Here is a 15,487-nt window from a genome sequence, read left to right on the forward strand (position 1 = left end):
GGGGGTAGAAAGTGGCGTGGAGATGCACCACCTCAGTACAATTTTTCAATGCATTGTGCCCAACTCCAGCTCCAGCTGCCACAATGCAGTCCTAGTGACCCAATTACACGCTCTGAAAGGTAAAGCCTGTGCCCCCTTCCACCGAGACAGGCCAGCTCTGCTCATTGGTGCAGGGGATGGACTCCCAGGCCATGCACGGTCTCACCCACTGCAATTAGCCTCCATATAGGAGCAAAAGGGGGAACAGGGATTTGTCCATCCACATAGAGCCAGTAAGAATCTAGCCAGCCCTGTGATACTACGAAATCCTGTTCTTGTTATTTGCTTACACTTTCTTTTATTAAAAAAGTAGCCCTTACATGAAAAATGATTAAGAATTCTTTCAAACATTCTAATCGGCCCTGAAAGTTTAAGAATGCTAAAATCTTCTTGTCAGTTTTTACCTCAGTTCTAGGTGATTAGAAGGGGCATGACTAAACTAATATTTTAGTTATGTCAACTGGTAAACAGTTAAATTTATCACCATGTCCCTAAGTTTTATGCATCAAGCATACTGTCTCCATTCATTAAAGAATAATGTAGATATTTTACACAGCATTTACTTACAAGAAGTAAAACATCTGTATCATGTTCAATCATAGAAACTAGCAATGCAAAAGTTTTTTAGATTTTACTGACCATCCCCCTACAAATGCAGGTTTAAATCACCTGTATTTTACTGCTATTTGAAGTCGTACAATTCAGTGATTTCCAGTTTCACTGTATTGGAAACACTTAACTTGAATGTTACCTGCAAGAATTTTTAAATAAAACAGTTCTAGGGAATGTGCTAAACATCTCACGTAACATGGTTAAGAAATGCATTCAACACGTAGAGATTTTACACTCACTTTGTGTTTTTCTTTTTCAAGTCCCCCCGAAGTCACAGATTGCCAGCTCCCATTCCAAGTGGCACTGGAGGATGCAAAATGCTGTAACTCCCCAGCTCAGATAGGGAACTGAACACAAGCAAGGAACCATCCTAGAGAAGGCCAGGTAAGTGCCTTTTTTTAAATATATGGCTTGGTTTTGTAAATATACTGAAAATATATAACTTTAAATCCTTTGTGGTAAAGCTTTTGAAAAAATGTTTGCAAAACTGTGCCATATAGTTAAAAAAAACCAACAAAAAAACAGCACTTACCTGAGCATCCACAGGCTGGGTCTATGTCCCAGTGCAGTTTGCCATGTTGCCCGCATACTCTAAATTAGAGCACCACTTAGGCTACATCTACACTACGGGGGGGGGGGGTCGATTTAAGATACGCAAATTCAGCTACGCGAATAGCGTAGCTGAATTCGACGTATCGCAGCCGACTTACCCCGCTGTGAGGACGGCGGCAAAATCGACCTCCGCGGCTTCCCGTCGACGGCTCTTACTCCCACCTTCGCTGGAGGAGTAAGAGCATCGATTCGGGGATCGATTGTCGCGTCCTGACGGGACGCGATAAATCGATCCCCGAGAAGTCGATTTCTACCCGCCGATTCCTGCGGGTAGTGTAGACCAGGCCTTAGAGAGGGAGTTGGAGATGCATAACTTTGGGGAGCCTCAAGCAAAATGTAAAAAGCAATTTAGAAAGAAGTTATATGCTGAATGCTCCTCTTCACCCCTCCTGCTTAAGTCAAGTAGCATTTGTTTAGACCAAAATACTTCCATGTCACCCACCGTTAAGCCATCCAATTTGTGCATAATACTAATGACTTGTCTACACACTAGTTGTACCATTTTAAGTATACCAGTATTCATACCAGCACAGTTAAAGTGGCGCAACTCCCCTAGCAGAGATGTAAAGGTCATTTATATGGGTATAGCTATTTCCGTAGGGGAAGGGGAATAAGCTAAACCACCTTTATAATGGCATAACTATGTCTGCAACTAGGGACTGTACTGGGCTACCTATTATAAGTAAAACATAGAAAAAAATCACCCCCTAACCAAAATAGTTATAGCAGTACAAATCTGTATGTAGCCAGGCCTCAGATAGAGAGTGAAAGATGCTTTAAAAGTCCTAAGAGAGAGTACATATACTGTAGATTAATCTGGAGACCATGTTAAATAAATACGTATTTGTCTCGGCTTTGTTTTCTGTGCAAAGAAAATAGTTACACAAAGTGATGCACTCAATTACATATTAGAGAATTTAACAGAGCCATTTTTCTAGATATTGGTATTTGAAGTAGTGGAGAATTTGGCTATGAGAACTTACTTCAGTCACTCCCTCATAGCAGGAAGCTTTCACTTAAATCACTAACCTTAAAGACAGTTTCTTTTCCCTATATCATAGCAAGATTTCTTCAGTTCAAAGAGGTTTATGTGCATCCTGGACTCCCAGGGAGTCCACGTTAGTTGTGCTTTATGTGCCCCATCCCAACAAAGAAGCATCTGTGATTGAAGTTTTCTCAGGTGGAGGGGGAATGAAAGGGGCTCCCACATATATATGGTCTCCGTTCTCCCACCAAGTTAGAGAATCTCACACCCTGGGAAGGAGGGAGACTAATATTTACATGTTTTCCCTGCTTGGTAAAGACAGTCAGAAACCAGGCCTATAGGCAACAGAGGTACAGTCTTGCAAAGGGCATCACATTAAGTGCAGGATGCCATGTAACATAAGAGGATGAAGCAATAACGAACCATGTTTGTGGGCTCTGTCTGAGCTGAGTAGCAAGATTCTTTTTGGATTGAAATGTGTCCTCAGGGAGTTATGCTTTGATGTTGAAAGAGTCCAAAGTTGCTCCAATAAACTACAATCTGTGTAAGAATTAAAACAGACTTTTCTGTGTTGACACAGAGTCCCAGTGATGCGGTTGTTCTTGATACCTCCTGATAAGATTTCCCTGTCAATAGACAATTGCCAAGGTAGGGAAAGACTGATGATCTGTGGCATCAAAAGTGCACTTCTACAACTGACATTACCTTTGGCGCTGTTGCTAAGTCAGAGGGGAGCACCCTATATTTATAATGGTCCAGACCTACAATGAACCTTAGGAACTCCCGTGAGAGGGGTAAAAATATTTTGAGTAAATCCCTTCCACTGATATTGAGCAGGTACTGGCTCCATGTCCCCCTGCTGGAGGAGAAAGTTTACCTCTTGAATAAGTATCTTCTTGTGAGAGTGGTCTCTGAAGAGGGATGGGGAAGGGAGTTTTGGAGGGGGAGAGGAATTCTATGACAGAGCTGAAATGAATGAATGTCAAGAATCCATTTGTCCGTTACCATCCACCAAGCATGGGAAAAGCAAGTTAAGCAGCCACCAAAATGGGTATCACCGTTCTCAGATGAAGCAGGTGGCAACTGCGTTGGTTCTCAGCTCTCAAATATTCTCATCAAAAGAATTTCTTAACAGGAGGCTGTGATTGGAAGGAGATGGAGCATTATGCTTGGTCTTCTGGGTCCTGTTTTTAAATTTGGCTGTTCATATCCCATCTCCCTCTGATGGTAAAGTGGTTGTGGTGCTGACCTAGGGTTGTATGCTTGTGGTCTATGAAATTTTCTCTCCGGTGCTGGAGTATATATCTCCAGGGACTTCAAAGCTACGTGACATTCTCCAAGGCAGCAGAAGCACTTCCGATAGTCATTGTGATCAGGAAAGCCCTGACACAGGAACTACCATTCTTTAAGCCTGGAAATTTGGGCATAATAGTCACTCTATATGTGGGAGAGGAGGGAAAGGTAGGGGAGGAACCCCTGAATCTTAACTAGCTAGATACCATAAAAGCCACCACTAAAAATTATCTAATAAGAACTATCTTTACAATATTTACAGGAAAAACACTGAAGAACTACTTCATGGACAGAGAAGGGTTTCATCTCAGGCCATGCAGCGGTAGAAAGGAACTGGAGAGGGCGCTGGTCCACATCACCCCTTATAACATTGGTTAAAGCATGAGAAAAAGAAGGGCACAGGTGAGGACTAACAGACTCCGCTAGCAAAAATCTTCTGCCTCAGGCACATGGAGCACCTGTGTGATCACAGTGGAATATACATAGGTACCACCACTCAAAAGAAGATAGTTGGGCCCTATTGTGAATTTGAGGTACATCTTGTGGCCCATATAGATGTGATATGAAAGTACGTATCCTGCAAGTCAAGAGACATGAACCAGTCTTGAATTTGGAGAGATGGGATGATAGAGACAAGCATTACCATCCTCAACCTGAGATGGCATATGTATTTGTTGAGTCTCCTTAGAAACAGGATAGGACAAAGACCCCCTTTCTTCTTTGGGATTGGGAAATACCAGGCGTAGAAACTCTTCCCTTGAATTCCTTTGGAACCTTCTCTGCAGCTCCTAGATGAGGTAATGAGGCCACTTCTGATTGCAACAAGCTTTTGTGAGAAGGGTCCATGAAGAAGAATAGGGAAGATGGACAGTGGATGTTAAGGAACCTTATACAACAGATCCCACTCTAGGTCTGTACAGCTGTGTCTAGACATCAATAATTGGTCAAGATGCATCAATATGATCACATTGGTCAAAGATAAAGGTTATCAAAGGAGTTCTGAAGAATTCAGAAGATTTGTAGTAACATTTAGATGAAGCTAAGAACTAGGGGATCACTCTCCAAGATTCCATCTTGCTGCTACATGCAGTAAGAGGGAACTACGGGAGGGTCAAAACCACTCCACCTTTGATGTCCTTGCATGGGAGCATGAGATGACACAGGGCACATGCACAACCCCAATGGATACTTGAAAATTTTCAGTCTCATATGTATGCACACCTACAGTGGAATCCACACCAATGTTCTCTCTAAATTTTTTTTGTACTGAGTGGGCTACAAACTCCACTAAGCACTACATTTTTGTCCTTGGGCAAGCTTTCCCTGCCACCACCACCTTTTTATTTTTTTAAACACAGTGAGGGATGTATAAAGGTAGGGTTGGGGATGGGGAGAGTGTGCAGAAGATGCTGCCCTAAAGTGTCCTCCCCAATCTCTCACATGGGTCCCTGTCCCCAGAATTTTCTCCACAGCAGTCATCTTAGAAGCCTGGCCAGGAATCTGTGGCATCAGACCACACTTCCTCCAGGCCAGGGTTTCAGACTCCCCCGTCCCTGGGCCCCTCTCTGCAGCAGCAATGGGCACATTTCTTGTATTGAACTGCCAGGTGGGCAAGTGGGGGGGGGGGTGTCCTGACCCTCTGCTGACCTGATTAGCCATCACAGAGCTCAGCCAGATCCCTCACCTGAGGTCCTGCACAAGGGACACCCCAACTGTGTCCCTGATACTAGAAGCACTCCCCCCTCACACACACACACACCCGTCAGCGAAGAGGCAGAACTGCATGCACTGTCACAGTGGGAGGGGGAACGAGCGGCGCAGGTTCTTACAGGGCCACATCACACCCCTACTGGGGCCACAGAGGAGAAACATAGCAGCATGGTTTCTGACCTGTGCTGTATATACAAGATTGTTGCATGGCTGTGCAGCTTAAAAGGAAGGTTGATCCACACTGACACATACTCAAAGTAATAGTAATACATACATCAATCTCCAGATGGGAATTTCAAAAGCAGAGTCCTGGCCTAACTTTTCATACACTGAAGTCAATTTTATCATTGACATCAATGTGAGTAAAGCTAGGCTAGCACTTGGTGTTTCTGAAAATCCCACACTTCATCTCTGAATTAGTATTAATATTTATTGACCCAGAACATAAATGTTAGCTTTGGCTTTGTCTGTCAAGGTTTGTCTTTTGGGTCAATAAATCTTGATGTTCAGTCCATCAGAGTAATAATGGCCAGCATTCTCTTTTCACAAGCACAACAGCCAACAAGATTTTTGCCTTTGTCCTGGCTTTCTCTGTCAGGAGTAGCTATTGAGTTCTGAGGGCAGAGACCACTGCTCTTGTGGTCACCATTGTCTTCCCTGCTCTACTGGCTTTTTTCCACATGCAAGGAGGCAGCCACTGGTGTCGGCAGCAACACCAGAATGTACATTCAGTCCCCCAAGGTCTGGGGTCTCCAACGTCCAACCCGTTTGAAAATTGCCCCTGGAAAAGAGTTTCCAATGCTAGCAACTATGCTAAATTCAATATCTACATATTCTAGCTGGAGCACTAGCCACAGCCATAGTTAATATTGTCAGAGTGTTTCCATTCTATGATCTTGCTTTCAGCAGTGTATAGCTTTCTAAACATTTATCTTTCACAATGAACAGTCTAGGCTCAGTCACTGCCCAAAGAGTGCTTTTTTTAAAAAAAGGAAAAACTGAAAAGAAATGCTATTCCACTTACAAACGTGCCAAAACTGGGGGGGGGGGGGAGGGAGAAAATAAGGGGGAAAGAGGGATAGAAAGTTGAAATTTGGCAGGTAAATAGTTTCTTCAGGAATAAAGGTGTCTGTGTTCTTGTAAAAATAGTTTTTGATTTGGCTGAATTAAGAGTTCTATAATTTACATGAGTTAGGAGTTCGGGCTTGTGAAGTAGCTAAATGATGGAACTTGTTAAAAATATTTCAACACTCTAAATGATAGAAGGCTACACTGTGCTTGCATGCATAGCTAATTAAAGATCATAGTATGAAAGTAGTAAGCCATGCCTCATTCAACACACAAGGAGACAAGGGGTTCATAAAGTTTTCCATGTGACCTGGCACTGTAAACAGTTTTGTGCATGAGGCATCTTTTTCAGCATCACAGCATGCAAACCTGGTTTTTCTTCTGATATTTTGGTGCCACCTACTCAAATACTCTAGGCAAATGTTAAAGATTAAAGACCAGATTGTGTAACCCCTACTCATAGTTTCAATGGAACAACGTGCTACTCAAGGGAAATATGGGTGACATAATTTGGCCCTAAAAAAAGAAAAAGGAGAGTCCATGCAAAACTACAGTATATTAAGAGAATATTAAATCTGCAAAGTTAAGCATTCATGATTCAGGAACGGCAAAGTTAAGGCTTCATATGCACAAGTTTCACGATTACATCAAATTTCTGGTGAACCCCATTCATAATAGCTATTAACTTGTAATTATTTCTGGGATTGAGAATTTTAGACAAGATCAGGTGAATAGATATTTCTTGAGTTGACGACAGCAAGCCCTTAAGGTTTATTCCAAACTCCTAATATTCCCATAAATAAATGAGTGGCACCAATTGTACATGGGTGTGCGATTCCTGTGAGATAGAACTGAGAGGAGAGATCTTTTCAATTCCTTATTATGTCTGTCAAAAATTAACATCAGATATAATGAGCATTTTTATATCCAATATACTTATTGATCTATCAGTCAACCATCTTACTCCAGTTCTGCATCACTTTGTCTATTTAAGATATGGAATAAGTTTAAAAGGAAGAGAGCTGGAAGCCAAGATACAGCATCATTTTATTAGAGACATTTTTACAATGAGCATAGCGCAAATGCTATTCTGAAGGAAATTTTTAGTGAAGCAAAAATATCTATATATGCTTTTTGTTTACTACATCATTACTGTGAAATTGTTTAGCGCCAGTAAGCCCAGAATGTAGCCAATAGAGTCTTAACATGACTCACTGACACAGTCCCCTTTAATATGAAGATGTAGCCCTGGGTGCTTATGTGTCAACATATATTGCTCCATCTAGATGAGAGTAACTTTCACTATTCACTTTTCTAACAAGTGCTGCTCAAACAACTCCATTTCTGGTTATGTGCAGTGCTCAGCTTCCTTCTGGAAAGTTGTGATCCTATTTGGGCAAAATTTGCTGTAGCCTACTATTCATAACCTGCTTAAATGTAACTATGTCTCACAACAATATTAGGGAAATAAATACTGTAATGCTGCCATTAGTGTGTATCTAATTGTGATAACACCACCACACGCAAGGTAAAAATAAGCAGCAAGTGCATTAACTGTTTTGTTCTGAAGAGGAAGCATCTCAGCAAACAATAGCAGCACAAACTATATCAGCTACATCAGCTGCTTAAGAAACCTTGACAAATGACAACCTGAAGTCTGAGGGTCCTGTGAGGAGCCCTTAGGGGAAGACTGATCAGAGGTGGAGGACTGTGGTGCTGAACCCTCAGCTAGCTCTCGCTGTCTCTGTTGTTCAGCCTTCTTAAGCCTCAGTCGCTGCAGGCCCCTACGGAGTATAGCTAACTCAGGTGCCAAAAATTCTGACAGACAGGGAAAAAAAAGGTGTAAAAGAAAAAGGCATAAAACATACAATAAAAAGAACAAATGACTGAAGAGCAAGGCAACAGATACTACGAGGAATAAAAGCAAAGTATTTCTTTTATATGGCAGCTTATTAAAGTGCAATAATTAGAAGCATAAACAAAATGTTTATTTAAATTTGGGTTTTTCTCTTTCTAAATGCATGAATCACAGGACGTTTAAAGTTCAGTTTTCATGGTACATGCCCTCCTCCATACCCCCAACCATTTAAGCGATTAACTGAAGAAAATTTAAAAATGAAATATACCAAGATAGATTTAAAATAAAACAAAAACCCTAAATTCATCTTTTTATATGTTCCTGGTATGCCTAACCAAATTAGTACTCTCGGTAAGTAGAAAAAGTTATGCAACCTTAATCCATGAGCTAAAACTTCAAAGACACTTACTTTAATGGTTTTATTTTAAAATGTCATTTTAACCAAATAGTTATATAATCCCAACTGCCATTAGGGGGAAAAAATACCTGGGAAGGGGATTATGGACAGAGGTGACAGATGTCCAAGCAGAAAGCAGCAATTTTTAATATTGTCAACTATTTTCTGGTAGCCTTCAACTTATACACTCCCAGATACAAACCTTAAAAATAAATAAATAAATAAATAAATAAATAAATAAATAATCTGGAAACACTGCTAACTAGATCCATAAAAAGGTACCTCAAAAGGATCACCAAGGTTTCCTGCCACTGCCTTTTAGCACTAATCTCTCTTTAGATACCATCTTAAATACTTAACTATTCTCACCGTGCCCTCTTCCTATTATTTGCCAGCTACACACTTTTCCTTCAGGTACCAGGCCCATCTCTGATTCACTGGTATTTGCTGAAATCGATCATTACTACCCAGGAGTCTAAATTGTTTCTCCTCCTTCCCTTGCTCTATTCAGGTTTCCTCTGGTCTTGGGTTCCAGTGTCCCTTGTCTATCACTACTTCTGGATATTACAACCAATCAGTTGGTGGCTGATGATGAAATGTAACAGGAAGGAAAACGGAAAATATATATCCAAAAGGACCCCAGCATGCAAAACAGATATGCCAGGAGGGGTTGTCAAATAACAGAAAACCTAGTAACTTGGGGAATCAAAGTTCCAAGTATGTTTTAATTGTTTTTTAAATTATTTCTCAATTGTGGCTAAAATTGCAGTTTCCAGTATTTGCTTAAAGGATTCAGTTCCACTTAGTCCAGAAATCATGGTTATTTAAAAGTTATTAAAAAGTTATCCCTCACATTTTAAAAGGACCGATTTTTCTTGTCTATGAATTTCTGCTTTACTAAATCTTTTAATAGCAGTCAGAATCTTCAAGCAGAAGTTCAGCTTGCCAGCAAGTGGAGTCAGAAAACAAAATAAATGCCAATGGCACTTCCTCAGTTCAAAATAAGGTAGAACTTGCTTAAAATCGGGACAAACCTATTTTGTCCCAATTAATCTGACCATCTAATACGAAGAAAATGTATCCAAAAACACAATCAACATGTGCGTGTCTCTCTGCCACTCAGTTTATGGAAATAAAGTCTGATTAACATTTTATATATGGGTTGTTGCATAAAACTGAGTAGTTTACAATGTATCACTAATTTAAAACAGCAGCACATTAAAATTAATATTAAAACCATCACAATAATGGACATTTCCTAGTTTCTGTTGAGTGAGACAAACAGAGCAAAAACCAAAACTAATATGTTCATTTTATACCCATTTTAACAACTTTTTGTAAGTGACAGGGCAATAAAAATCTCTATCAGCTATGATTTCTCTCTTAAAGAAACAGAAGATTAATTTCAATTTTACAGTTAAAAGTTTCCAGTGATTTGTCTCACTACAGGAGCTTTAACAATGATCCAACAATACATTTGAGAGGTTTCAACTTCTCTAACAGAATATAAACAAGTTTCAGATGAAGTGGCTAATGTGACAAAGATCCCATTTTGTATTATTTTTGTGCTGGCTATTGTCTGTATAGATTGTTTTTCAAAATGTAAAAGAACAAGAGTATTTCTGAAACAGGAAGTCAGGCATTCATTGTATGATATACTTTGAGGACAACAGAGTATGCAAAGGACTTAAATATGTACTATGATTCAAATAAACAGTAATAAAATCTTTGGGTTTCAAAGGCGAGGTTAAAAGCGATAAAGAATCCTGTGGCACCTTATAGACTAACAGACATATTGGAGCATAAGCTTTCGTGGGTGAATACCCACTTTGTCAGACGCAGGGGAGGTTATTTCAGGTGCCTGAAATAAATGTTGCAAATTATAAAACAGAACAGTGAAAGTTACTTGCTTAGTAGTCCATTCTCCTGTTCCCTTATGAATCATGCTCTATTTCTATGAAAGTCACTCTGATCCACAAGATGGTGACTGCCCTCAGTTTCTTAACACTTACTAAAACTTTTCTGTCCCCCGCAAATGAACATCCGTCATTGCCCGCTCCAAACTGACGGCTGGATCATCTTTGGCTTTTCCTCTCAAGGTTTCCAACCCACCCCACCCAATCATCTCTTCCCTTTAGGTTTTGCAACCTTCTTCTGTTTGCCTTTCCTCCTCTTCACCATTATATTCAAAATACTGCTGTTACAGTCCTCTCTTTTTCCTCTCCTGTCACTCACACCACTGCATGGCCTACCACCCTGCCTCTTAAATTCTCCATCCCTTCATGATCCAACAGTCCTCCTACACCCAGAGGTGAAAGTAAGCCGGTACGGTACGGCGTGGCGTACCGGCAAGAGCCAGTGCGCCGTGCCGGACTGGACCAGCTTCCGCGGCGGTGATTTAAAGGGCCCAGGGCTCCAGCCGCTGCGGGGAGCCCCGGGCCCTTTAAAGCGCCGCCAGAGCTCCAGCAGCCAGGCTCGGGCGGGAATTTAAAGGGCCCGGAGCTCCTGCCACTGCAGGGCACCCTGGGCCCTTTAGATCCCCGCCGGAGCTCTGGCAGCCGGGCTCCCGCGGTGATTTAATGGGCCCAGAGCTCCGCGGCGGCCGGAGCCCCGGGCCCTTTAATTCTCCCCTGAGCCCCAGGGCTCCCAGCCGCCTCTGCAGCTGGTAGCTCCGGGGTGATTTAAAGGCCCTGGGGCTCCCAGCCACAGGCGGAGCCCCAGGGCCTTTAAATCTTGAAAGGCCCCGCCTCTTCCGGTAGAGGCCACACCTCTTCCAGTTGAGGCCACGCCCCCGCTCAGGACTCCAGCGTACCCGTAAGTCCTTTAAGTTACTTTCACCCCTGCCTACACCTCACACTTCATTTCCTTCTACTTTCCCTTCTCACTCTCCATGTCCCTCTCTCATTCCTCCTGTCTTACTGCTACCATTTCCTCCTTCCTGCGTGAGCAGATACAGCTGTAGATACTAACCACAGAATCATAAGACTGGAAGGGACCTCAAGGGGTCATCTAGTCCAGTCCCCTGCACTCATGGCAGGACTAAATAATATGCAGACCATTCCTGACAGGTGTTTGTCTAACCTGCTCTTAAAAATCTCCAATGATGGAGATTCCACAACCTCCCTTGGCAATTTATTCTAGTGCTTAACCAGCCTGACAGTTAGGAAGTTTTTCCTAATGTCCAACCTAAACCACCCTTGCTGCAATTTAAGCCCACTGCTTCTTGTCCTATCCTCAAAGGTAAAGGAGAACAATTTTTCTCCCTCCTCTTTGTAACAACATCTCTCTATGTGCAACTTTACCATCTCAGTGAATCATGTTATTCCTGACCAATAAGTTACTACCGTAATCACTCCTGCAGGAGAGATGCTGGTTATTCAAAAAGTGGTATTTTTTTCATATTCATAACTGAACTAACATTTGAACATATAATTCAGGAGCAGTGTAAGAATAACGTCTCTGGATAAGACAAAAAACTGAAATCCTAACCAGTTGTGGTCAAAGATCTCATTAAACATAATTACAGTAGGTTTAAAATGTCCATTGCCCTCAAAAGTCATATGAACTTTCAAACCTGATGTGAAGCAAACTTCCATTAATTTTTTTGGTGAAGGTTGCTTAGTTCCCTGTTTGATAGGAATCTGACATTGGAAGTGGTGGAGAGAGAGAGAGAAGGGGGATGTATTGGGAAATAATGGTATCAGTTGGACTCCACATGCTGGCATGAGAAACTTTTACCCAAAGTTTCAGACCTACTCAGAGAAATACAGAAGGAAAAATTTGTTCAAGTGAGTGTGCATTCTGTAGGAGAGATGTCAGAAAAATGCTGGTACAGAACTACATAATGCAGGAGGAGATTCACTATAACAGTTGTCATTATGCAACCCACAGTGTTTAATAAAGTAGCCTGCAGCAGTTCTCTAACACAGTAGGTGCAGCCATGGGGACGACAGGCCCCAGTATACAGTGACATATAACGAACAAAGCAAAATGACAGTCAGATCAATACCGGGATTTGTAGTCTTTGGTGGCCATCTCTCTGTATCATACATGAGGGTGGCTGAAACCTGCTGCATTTTATGTATAGCAGAGCCCTTGAGCTTTTGACAATTTGTGAATATAAATCTTGGTTGTTATAGTATCAGCATCAATATGCTGTGTGCAAAAGCTATAGGTAACTGAAATCCCCTGATATTCAGTAAAATGGGTACCTGACTTTCTCATTTATTAGGAGAGATGAACCACACTTCAGTTGGACTGAGTAAAATTGTTGCTGTTTGCTTTAGGGCAAGTTAACTGGGATACCAGACTAATATTGGTATATTTGAAAGTTTTTGGGTTTTTTAAAATTACCTTTAATAAACATCCATTTATATCTTTAACTTCTCTTTCTTCCATGTTTTTAAGCAGCAGTGCTGGCCTGCCCCTTTCTGATAATGTCCCAGAGGGTCTGACTGCAGCAGACATAGCACAGTGAATGGCATTCTCTCTTTCCTCTTATGGCTGCTTCTCAAAGAAGATTGTGAGATGGGAAAAATCTCATCTCTCCCTCATCCCAGCACATCCACTCAGGGCCTGGGAGAGTTGGAATCAGTCATCTCCTCCAAGGACAGCAACAGACAATGCCTGCAATAAGTATCAGAAGAGAGAGGGTGGACCTTACACAGTACTGCCTGCCCCAGATTTTCAAAAATCACAAGTCAAGCCTCAAAAAAAATCATGAGAGATTTTAAAAAAATAATAATTGGGGGGCAGGGATTATTTGCCTTCTAGTTTCTCAAACTTTTGTGTGCACCCAGGTCTCATCTTAAAGCTTTTCTTTATAGCCATAAGGACTAGAAACTTACTTTTTTTTTTTAAAACTGAAAGCTGAGATTCTCATGTAAACACATGACTCTAGCAGCTGGGGCTCTAGGAAACACACCAGTTATTGAGAGATTTGTGAGAAAATTGTGGTAGTTGGCAACACCTCTTGCAGGTGGTATCCCTGGCCAGCTACTATGCACCCACAGGGATCCAGGACAAACAGTCCCTCTTCTGCGTATTGGTACAGAGGGGTGTGCCTCAGATCTCTCCCACAAAGAGATCATTGATATTAATAACTAGGCTAAATTCTCCTTTCATTTACGCCAATGTAAATGTAAATCTCCATTTAAGACAATGGCGCTACTTCAGTTACAATATTAGAAGTGAAAATAGAACTTAGATTATTAAATAGAACAGAATACTCTACAAGGTGAGCCCTGTCCATCCAGATACTTTCAACAGGCAAAGCAACACTGCCCTAATTGATTCTGGCATGGTTTCTATAGGTCCTGGGTGTATATACTGGCTGAAAGGGACGTATCATTCCAGATTTCCATTGATGAGCAAAAGATGACAGATTTTGCTATTCATTGTGTTGGAGCTACTGCAGCCAAATCTCAGCAGGAGGGGAAGGTTATCTACTTATATGCCATGAAGAAAACAGTTAAATAATACAAAATATAGGGTTTCCCCCCCAAAAAAAGTATAATTAATTTTTAAAAACAAGATTAGTAATTTTCCTTGAGATTCTCTTTTTGGGAAAGTGTATTTCTTTATAGCCACACTTGAGAGTATCACGTAACAATAGAAATATCTAATCTACACTCATGACACGCATGACCTCAACAAGACTATAAATCAATTACCAAAAATGTGTCAACAATAAAATTGTAGTTTGTTATTTAAGTAATTTGATAAACCATGGCATATTGGATGGATTTCTCCTCACCAGACTGATGGAGGGTAGGATGAGCAGAGGCCTCCAAAGATGGTCTTTGTTCATTGTCAGGTGAGGATAGTAAGGATGTGGAAGGGGGGGTTTCTATTGAGGAAGACGTTGAGGGAGCTTGCGCTGACATTGTAGAGGATGAAGAGGATGGAAGCTGTTCAGGACCATCCACTTCCATTGCACTCTCTGATTCAGCACTTGTCGGTATGTTGTTAGTAATGGAGGCATCTGGTCGACTGGTTCCACCTTTGGGGGGAAAAAATAGCAAGGACCCTTTTGTATGATCATTTAATATTTTGCAAACATAAAATGTTCTGTACTGTATAATATACTAAAACTACAGTTTGTGCCCCAGAAAGCTTCCAATCCAAAAGTTCTTGTTCATCCAACCTCCCTCTTTCATGTAAAAAAAAATCCTTGTACTATCAACAATTCTGTTTATCCTTACTAAAATAAGTTATCACCTCTAGACCGAGATCTTCCTCGTCCTCGGTTGCTCTGCGCAACTTCACTAGCTTCTTCAAACCATCTTGATAGCATGTCTGACATCCTCTGCATCAGTGAGACGTTAGGACTTTGCTCCCCTGTAAAAATAAAGATATTGAAATTATCTGCAATTCTGTAAAGAATTCAAGAGACCCTTTTCTTTTTCCATATAAAAAGCATAGTATTGAAGTTATACATATTGGTATCCTCAGAGTGAAATCACTTTTTCAGAGTAACACTAAGTTATTCTAACTCATATTACAATTTGAACATGGCAATAAACTAAAAAAAACCCTCAACTTTCATTCTGCTTTGCAATTAAATTGGAGTTTCCCTGTATCTGACTTTCTGTAACTGAGTTCCACTGTATTCAGTTTGAACACTTGTTAGAAAAGTTGAGAGGTCAGCTGTTTCAGATTCCCACAATTATTATGATTTTATTCATTATTAAACAGGACGTTTTTACTAGATAATACCTTCAAAGCAGGAAAAGTGATTTACTGATTATTCCACTATCTAATGTAAGTGGCAGAAGGGAATTCAAATTTCCACAAATTTCACTTGTTGCACAACTGACATGTATCTAGTTAGAAGATGCTGTATTCAAGACCACAGGTAAACATATTATTTGTATTACAATATTGCCTAGAAGCCCTAGTCATGCACCAGAAC

The 15,487-nt window shown here is 41.0% G+C and overlaps 1 protein-coding gene across 2 annotated transcripts in view; it reads right to left on the reverse strand.

The window, feature by feature from the left end:
• Nucleotides 1-15,487, reverse strand: part of DCAF6 (DDB1 and CUL4 associated factor 6) — a 127,202-nt gene that overhangs the window by 60,709 nt on the left and 51,006 nt on the right. The window contains exons 8-10 of one of the 2 annotated variants that reach the window (XM_065397437.1): nt 14,794-14,913; nt 14,330-14,575; nt 7,970-8,137 (exon numbers count right to left, since the gene is read on the reverse strand). In XM_065397437.1, coding sequence (XP_065253509.1) covers nt 7,970-8,137; nt 14,330-14,575; nt 14,794-14,913 — 534 coding nt within the window. The remainder of the gene's footprint in view (nt 1-7,969; nt 8,138-14,329; nt 14,576-14,793; nt 14,914-15,487) is intronic. The other variant, XM_065397436.1, reaches the window with a different exon arrangement.

The sequence above is a fragment of the Emys orbicularis genome, chromosome 1 (assembly GCF_028017835.1).
Source record: "Emys orbicularis isolate rEmyOrb1 chromosome 1, rEmyOrb1.hap1, whole genome shotgun sequence".
Taxonomy (NCBI): Eukaryota; Metazoa; Chordata; order Testudines; family Emydidae; genus Emys; species Emys orbicularis.